The following is a 9,340-nucleotide window of genomic DNA, read 5'->3' on the forward strand; positions in this document are numbered from 1 at the left end:
ACTATTCCATTCCCATATCTGCCTGTTGAATTCTCCTAGTCATATTGTTTATAGGCTAACTAATATTCTGAAACTCTATAAAACTCCCAAGATAGTTCCTTCCCTTAAACGTTACCTTCACACAAAACTAAGAGAGCAAAACACAGCAAAGTGATTTTGTAGAGCTGGATTAATGACAGAGTATTTAGAAGCAGGTGTGACTTCTTGGGCTTGATCCAGATCAATGAAAAGAAGCACGACATTTGTTTTTTCCTTTTTGTTTGTTTTGTTTTGTTGTTGTTGTTGTTGTTGTTGTTGTTGTTGTTGTTGTTGTTTGAGACAGGGTTTCTCTGTATAGCCCTGGCTGTCCTGGAACAAACCTTCTGGATAAGGCTGGCCTCGAAATCAGAAATCTGCCTGCCTCTGCCTCCCAAGTGCTGGGATTAAAGGCGTGTGCCACCACTGCCTTGCAAAGCACAAGTTTTAAAATGTTATTTGTGAATATCTTGGGAGACATGATACATTAAATATAAACTTGAAATGATATGTTAAATAGAAAGAAAGTTTGAATGAAATCTGTGGAATATTACTGTTAAGGATTCACAAACAAAACCAAAAGGAATTATAACAAAAATTTCCCTTAAGAGATGAGATCAATGGGAGATGGGAGTTCAATATTGGCTTAAGGACTAATGACATACCAATCCCTAAAGAGAAGGTAATATCTTAGTCCCGGAGTTCATAAAGATATATCATGGTCCAGCATATAAAGGAAAGCACTCATTTTCTTTTTATAATGGGAATTTGGGCTCTAGGAAGAGACTGGTGAAGGCTTTACTGTGGATTCACAGGTAAGTGCACTATAGAGGTAACGACATAATTTTTTCTGGTGTCTCCTCCAGTCCAAGAGTGAACATGATACAAGCTATTTATCTTTGATCTAGCTCTTCAAAGGATTAAGAATTTACACTATATTTTATTATCAGCACTTTAAAAAGATTTCCAAAAATATGAAAACTTAATTTTGTTTCAAATTCTTCAAATCCAAGAAACAGAATTGTAGATTGATATAATCTTTGGGACAGCAAGGTCAGGTCTTAAAAAACAGATACTGCTATCTCTCCTATTATAAATACATAAAAAGATTTCTACTATTTCTTTAGAGGTTGACATACTTACATTATTATCTCCTTCCTCTTCCTACTTTCAACCACCCTTATTAAGTTCCTATGCTCTTTTTCTCATTTATGCTCTCCTTTTCACTAACTTGCATACCATACACATACATACAAGCACAGATACATATGCACAACCTACTCAGTACTATTTTATGTATGTATTGAAGTCCATGTTAGTGTATAACTTTTATGTAAGACCTTATCTTGAAACATCCATGAAATCTAAAATGAATCATTTTAAATTTACAACTTCTTTTGAATAATTTACTCCTTGTGAGATGCCCAAAGTGAAGCTAATGCACATATGCTTCCACCCCAACAAACTTCCTTTTAAGTTTTGGGGGTAAACATAACTCATAGAAAATGAGTAGACAGACAGTTGCAGGATGTAACATATTCAGACTCAAGAACACAGCAAAGCCTTATGTATTACTAACATGCTGAACACTGGGTCTTCAGAATTGAATCATATTTTGTAACTGAATCATTTTACTCTTAACATTTCTTGACTTGGTCTTCCATAGAATCCACCAAGCAGTTGAGGGGTTTTCAGGCATTCCCAGCACATGTGTCATACGTATGGCAGAGCAAACAGTTGTAAAGTCTCTGTGGCACTTTAATTTCACTGTTATCTTTTATCTCCACAGATTCTATTAGAGAAGAATGGTCCTGACAAATGGCTCTTTGGTAACAGAATTCATTCTCTTGGGTTTAACAGATAACCCTGACCTCCAAATACCCCTCTTCTTAGTTTTCCTAGTAATATATATGATAACAGTTTTNGGGAATTTGACCTTGATCCTTCTAACTGGGCTGAACTCTCACCTTCACACCCCTATGTACTTTTTCCTCTTTAACTTGTCCTTCATAGACATCTGCTATTCTTCTGTTGTTACACCCAAAATGCTGATGAACTTTGTGCTAAAGAAAAATGTTATTGGTTTTACAGGATGCATGACTCAACTCTACTTCTGTTTTTTTGTCATCTCTGAATGTTATGTCCTGACAGCNATGGCCTATGATCGCTATGTGGCTATCTGCAATCCACTCATGTATAATGTTGCCATGTCTCCTAAAGTCTGTTCCTATCTTATGCTTGGTTCATATTTGATGGGATTTTCTGATGCCATGATNCANACTGGATGNATNCTGAGACTGACCTTCTGTGATGGGAACACCATCAATCACTACTTCTGTGATCTTCTGCCTTTGATGCAGCTCTCCTGCACAAGCACCTATGTAAATGAGGTAGAGATTTTCATTGTAGCAGGGAAAGATATCACTGTGCCTAGTATTGTTGTCTTTATTTCTTATGGCTTCATCCTCTCTAATATTCTCCAAATAAAATCCACTGGGGGCAGATCAAAAGCCTTCAACACCTGCAGTTCTCATATAATTGCTGTTTCCCTGTTTTATGGATCATGTGCATTTATGTACCTAAAACCCTCCTCAGTTGGATCTTTGAATGAGGGAAAAGTCTCTTCTGTCTTCTATACCATTGTGGTCCCCATGTTGAACCCTTTAATCTACAGTTTGAGAAATAAAGATGTTAAACTTGCCCTGAGAAAAACTTTGAGCAGGAAAAAGTTTTAGTGATAATCATAATCTTTAGGACAATTATGTCAAATCCAATATTTTCTTTTGTGTAGTGCCTTCTTCACTATCTTGTTTTTTCATCACAGGAAGTAATTTTTATTTTTTTTCCTTATTTTTGACATAAGTTTTCTTTGTTTCCACAGTGTTGTCTCATGTACGTTTATTCTATAAATGTTTTTAAACTAGTTTTCATTAACTAAAGGCTTTGCAAATTTGTTAATCTATCATTTGTTAAGTGATTAAATAAAATAAAAATGATAAGTCATTATCATATTTGACAATGTTCTTTAATTATGTCTCTTTAAAATTACTTTGTTCTGATTCAGTTGTTTCCTTACTGATTAAAAATATACCTCCAAGACTTCTTTAGTCACATTAATTAATATATATATATATATATATATATATATATATATATATATATACACACACACATATATATATAATGACCAAGATTATACAGTTTAATATGATTAGAGGAACTTAGTGTAAAAATGCTCATTAAATTAAAAGTCCAAAGTAATCTATTAATCTTGATTTCAAGTCTAGCATGTTTAATATGGACTTAGTCTACTGCATTTTAAAAATACTATTTAACTAAGGCAATATTGGGATAACAAGGTCCCTTTTGGACTTTGGTTGTGGATTCTTCCCCAATATAATGCTAATTCAAACTGCATTTCTTTGTTTTATCATACCATCTGGGGATACAAAACAAGTTGTTACTTTTCTTTTTGAGTAACAAGATGCATATTTTGCCAGTGCAGTTCGAAAAGGATTAGCTGAAATTTGGCCTTCTGATTTCTTATGAAAAGATAATGAAATGCTTTCAGAATGTTGTATTGCTCTGTGGACAATGCTTAATGTTATGATTTCTATTTGACTGATTGATTCATTGCTCCTCTTTGGTTCTTTTCAGTGTCTTGATTTTCTTGCTAAGGTTTTCCTCTATGCTTTTTAATGTTATGTTTGAGATGTGTTCCTGGGTTGTCTGAGTCCTAAATTGATTTCCATGTTTTACTCATCTGCACATTTGAGTAGTCTATGTGGTCATTTATACCTTTGTAAAGCATGCCTTGGAATTTTTTATTTCTATGTATTTTCCTGTTCTAGACAATTCATAAAATAAATCTGATTACTATATTTTCCTTTATGATTGCCTTTATATATGTTTGTGAGATTCATCCAAACTATAGAATGAGTCTAAGCAATATTTTTACAGCTAAATAAATTCAGAACAAGAGATATAGAACATATTGTTTATGCATTCATTAGTTAATATATACATGTTAAATTCATACAAAATGAACTACATGTTTTATTTTATTTTTGTTTTGTGAGAGTTTTTAGAGAATGTTTACTTTTATTTCTTTTTTGTTTGTCATTCTTTATTTCATTGACATTTTATTTGATTGTTTTTGTCTCTGCTTGAGAAGGAACATAAAGTTGAATGGATAAAGAGGTGGGAGGACCTGGGAAGATTTGAGGGATTGGAAAGTGATAAAAATAATGTATTTGAAGAAATATTTTAATAAAAGTATAAAACTGGTAGGTAGTTATTTATAAATAATGCCTAAAATGCATTTATTTATTAGAACCAAGTTTATTTTATAGAAATACATTTTCAATTTCATTCACTACCACTTAAAGGAAGAACTGCTAACTAACATAGTGACTGTTTCTATTTATTCAAACTGTTATCTTAGACGATTAAGTGTTTCTGTTTCATTACATTTCTATTCCATTGTTTATAGTTATAAGCAACCTATGAAAGATGTCAGATCTTCTCCACTGCCATAAACATTTGTTATTGTCCTTCTTTTATATTACCCCCAGATTGGGTGATTTTGGGGTTAATAGTAAAACCAGCTTAATATGAAATGTGTATCCTGTGAGGTTAAAGTAATACAAAAAATATTATGCAAAAAATATTTTCAAATCAACNGCAGAACATAATCCACCTNAGGACTTNNAGATANTGCCAATACTCATGACACTGGCCTGTTCCCATGGTCTGTGGCACCTTTCAGGGTACTAGGAGAAGGTGTCCCTGAAGGTGATACCCATGGAAGCAGCAGCAGTAGAGACAGTAGCATTGCACCATTAAGAAACAGAAACTTGGGAATTCCACTGAAGAAATGCTAATGCACAGGCTTTGAGACCCATCTCAGCTGTACTGTCCATGAATAAGCATGATTTGGTGTGTGCTCAACATCATCAAAAGGTGATTGTGGAAGGACTTTGGATCTTTGGGCTCGAAGATCCGTTTGGTGTTAAGAGCTCTGTGGGATACTGTGTAGGAGCTTGGAAGATAATGTTGAAAACATTGCAAAAGATGGAGGCCTTGTGAAATTTCAGAGAAAAATTAAAAGACTCTTATCAGGGCTATATTTTGATTATGAAGAATCTGTGGTTTGGGTTATCTGGGTCTGAAGAATCAGCTGTGATTAACAAGATACCAGAACTACTAATGCAAAAACTGCACTACTGGAACAATTGATGCTGGTTAGCTGGAGCTAAAAATTAGTGGTGATTAAGAAGAGACCAGCATCATTGAGAAGAAATCTTCTGGGAAGTATTGTCTGATAGCACAGAGGCTGTGTTTCAGAGATAGCCAAAGTCGTACCTTGTGCTGTGGATAGACTTGGTATTGCGAAAGACTCAGCCAGGTGGTACTTGTTTTGAAAGCATGAAGGTATCCTGAAGAGCAGCTGAGACTCAGCACTGTGAGAGGCCATGGAAGGCCATTGGTGAAGGTGCATCCTCAGTTGTGGTTGATGGCCCAGGACTTGAAGGGGTCAAGCAAAGGACTTGAGGCTTGCCACCATGAAGAGAGCCTATTAGAGTCTATTGGTGAAAACTAGTTACAGCAGAAGACAGCAGTGATTTGGAGATGCCAGTACCATGAATACCCACCAAAAACAGTAGCAACAGTGGGGTACAGGCATCTGGAGCCTAGAGGATGAGGTGTGTGCTACAAAGAGCAGAGCTGGAGAAGTGACCAATCCCTTGGAGGAATCCAGAAGATCGTGAATGGATTCTAGATGTTGGACAGTTGGAGTTTGATTTTGCTTTTGATTGTGACAGTGCCCTGATATTTTTCCCTCTTGAAGGAAGTATTTTAGTGGAACCCACAATAAGACTTTTAATTTTTAAAGAATTTGGATTTTAAAAGAGTCCAGGTGGTGGTGGTGTACGCCTTTAATCCCAGCACTTGGGAGGCAGAGGCAGGTAGATTTCTGAGTTCCAGGCCAGCCTGGTCTACAAACTTAGTTCCTGGACAGCCAGGGCTACACAGAGAAACCCTGTCTTGAAGAACCAAAAAAAAAAAAAAAAAGAAAAAGAAAAAGAAAGAAAAGAGAAAAAGATTGCATATTTTAAAGGGATCAAAATTTTAAGAATTTGCAGACTGTGGAACTTTTAAAGTTATTTACTGTTCCATGCCAAGCATCTTCCCACTCCTCCATTGCTAGTCATAAAGGCTCCATCACCTACCAAAAGAGGATGATGAGGAAACAGGAAAACAAATTTTGAAAGGTATATTAATTGATTGGAAGAGACCAGAAACTTCTAACATTTTTCATACAAACTATTAATAATCAAGTATGGATACATAAATCTGGCTAGGAGGTAATAAGATTTTATAAAAAGAGTTTCAGAAGTTTTAATGTAATTTTATTTATACTTGCTCATCGTTTTTGTTTAGGAAATTATGAAAGATTATATTATTATTCCTTTTTTATTTAATGATAAAAGAGAAGTCATGGGACTCTCACAAATTAGTCATTTTAAAGAGTGATGATGAGCTCACAGAGTCACTTGCATCAGAGCTTATCTCTGATATATGTGCACTGGCATTTTATAAATATTGAAAAATCATTTTGTTTTTATGAACAATGTGCTCTCTCTTTTATGTGTCACAATTGAAAAGTCATCTTGTCCTTTGGCTGCTTGTCCAGAAGTGAGATAGCTTGATCCCTTGGTAGACATAGTTTTAGTTTTAGAAAAGCTTCCGTTTTGCTGTTCCATCTCATTTCCCATGAGATGCATGTGACTAAATGAATAAAGTATTATTATATTTGGCCCATGTATTCAGTGTAAATGAATTAAGACAACATACCTCTGATTAATATGTGGATGAACTTTTCTCATTAAGAGAATCTATACTTTCTTAAAAACTAATAAAGATAGGCATTAATGTAGCTGAGGGCACTTTAATGGCTGAATTATTACTATTCCTTTCTAATGTTGACAATTTCACTGGTGCTTTGTGTACTAAACAGCATGATATGTTCAAATACATAATTTAAAGGAAGTTTTAATGGTGACAACTTTTATACTGACTACTTTTTAAGTTAAATTTGATAAAGGTTGGGGACATTTTGGAATAGGAAACCTCAGTTGAGAAAATACCTCCATAAAACTGGACTGTGGAACATTTTTGTGATTGTCAATTGGTTGGCTACTCCACTATGAGGTAATGCCACCCATGGGCAGGTGATCTTGAGTCATCTAAGAGATAGGGTGAGCAAGCCATGGAAACAAGTCGTTAGGCAGTGTTGCTTCCTGACCTCTGCCAGGTTAATACTGTAGTTCCTGTCCTGACTCCTTTTGATAATGGATTGAACAGTAAAGATCCAAGCTGAAGTTACTTCCTTCTCAACTAGCCTTTGGTCATGATGTTCTATCACAGGAACAGAAACCTTAGATAAAACACCAAGCAGAAGTGGATAGTACCACTCCCAGAAATTACGTATGATTTTCAATTGTATGATACCTTATGACTTGTGGTTAGATATACAATAAAGAGCTTTACTGTTGATTTCAATTGACAACTAAGGTTAGATAGTGATGTCCTGTGGCTGAAGGCACCATGTACTTTAATCACTGAACACAGATAAATTAAGATGGATCTGAGCTAGAAGCTTTTATTCTTCTGGCTAGCCCTTGTGATGTTAGAATATATCATGTAAGATACTGGTAGAGAAACATTTTCAGCCATCTTATCTGTCTTTGAACCCTGGAAGCTGCAATGCCTTCCGGCCAGGCACAATGTGCTCATTATCCCAATTGTATCATGCCTGTTCTAGGAATAACCATTCATTGCGATTTTGAGGTTCACTCAACAAGAGCGAATTCTGCATGGTACTGTATATGTAACCCTGATCAGAAGCCCATGACAAGGATGGCCCTTAAGCCTTGGCAGGAAATCTAATTTTTTTTTTTTTTTTTTGCTAATGAACATGGTATTATATTGCATTTTAAAAACACTAATACTCAGAAATTAGATTCTCATATACTCAGACAGAAAGTTTTACTTAGTAGTGAGTAGCAGAGTTAATGTAGAGACCCATAGAACTGGTCAAAGTGCTGAGAATTGTATGTTCATCTTCAAATGCAACATCTATATCACCCCTAAATCTCAGAACAAATCATGGAAGGGAGTGAAGAGTACAGCTAATTTACAAAAGACAGGAGGGGGTGATGTGAAGTGCATTCTTTGAGAAAGCACGTAACTATTGCATTGTGAACTTATGATAACTGTGTTATCCTACACATGAACTGAACAGTATTTTCCTAACATATATTTTGACAGAATTAATTCTTCTTACTGAAACCGTCATTTATTTTAGGTTTACACAGTATATTTTATTTCTATTCCCTCACTTTCATTCTATTTGCATTCAGAATATTAAAATGAGTCTCATGTAGACAGAATACATACGCATTTTTATTTCATTGAGTCATCCTAAGTCTCTTGAATAAGGACCAATTGATTATTTTCCTATATGGTCATTGATACTTGAAGATGTATTAATACTATTTTGCTATTTATATTGTTTTATGACTCTTATTTTCCCCAGTTATTATCTTTTCTTGAAAATCAGTTTGTTATTCTTATATTTTAGTTTTCTGGGATTATTCCATTTGAATTTTTTCCATTTGTGTCTTAATAGTTACTATAAATTTTCATTTATGATTAGTATAAAATATATACCAAATTGTTCTTAATAAGAAAACAACTTGTATTATTCTTGTGATATCTAACTGTTAGATAATAGGACAAGTTTCTGAGATAGTAAAATGATGTCATTTTCTAAGTTGAACTTTTCAAATTGCATGCAAGAAGTTACAAGATGTGGGGAGTCAATGACTTAAGATTATGGTATCTGAAGGCATTCTTTGCTTTTAGGGTGGTTGAAGTGAGTGTTTTGCTATTCAATCAGTTTTGAAGTTTTTAATCTATTAAAACTTAGTCACCTGAAGTTAGTTCTGACACAGAGCTGGGCAAGGCATGTCTGTTGGAGGGTAAGGTCAAAACTAGCCCAACATAATGTAATTAGCATCTGTGCTTGCACATTTCAAACATTGCCTGTCATTGCAGTTTAATCAGGCAGTCACACTTCAGGAACACAGGTTTCTTCCAGGGTTTATTTTTCACAATGTTGTATGTTTAAAAATAATTATTTCAGTCATTAGCTCTTGCTATTTAAAGAAGAATTATCACATGAATGTCTGAGAAGCACACAGGATGAGTCGTCTAAGTCATTATGAATAAATCTATATCACTTATTGATAAAAACACA

The 9,340-nt window shown here is 34.6% G+C and overlaps 1 protein-coding gene across 1 annotated transcript; it reads left to right on the forward strand.

The window, feature by feature from the left end:
• Positions 1–784: 784 nt before the first annotated feature.
• LOC110314815 (olfactory receptor 8B3-like) lies at positions 785–2,750 on the forward strand. Its single transcript, XM_021189033.1, has 2 exons — positions 785–830; positions 1,805–2,750. The coding sequence occupies exon 2, from the start codon at positions 1,821–1,823 to the stop codon at positions 2,748–2,750; it is 930 nt and encodes a 309-aa protein (XP_021044692.1). The 5' UTR covers positions 785–830; positions 1,805–1,820.
• Positions 2,751–9,340: the final 6,590 nt, after the last annotated feature.

The sequence above is a fragment of the Mus pahari genome, unplaced genomic scaffold, assembly GCF_900095145.1.
Source record: "Mus pahari unplaced genomic scaffold, PAHARI_EIJ_v1.1 scaffold_12678_1, whole genome shotgun sequence".
Lineage (NCBI taxonomy): Eukaryota > Metazoa > Chordata > Mammalia > Rodentia > Muridae > Mus > Mus pahari.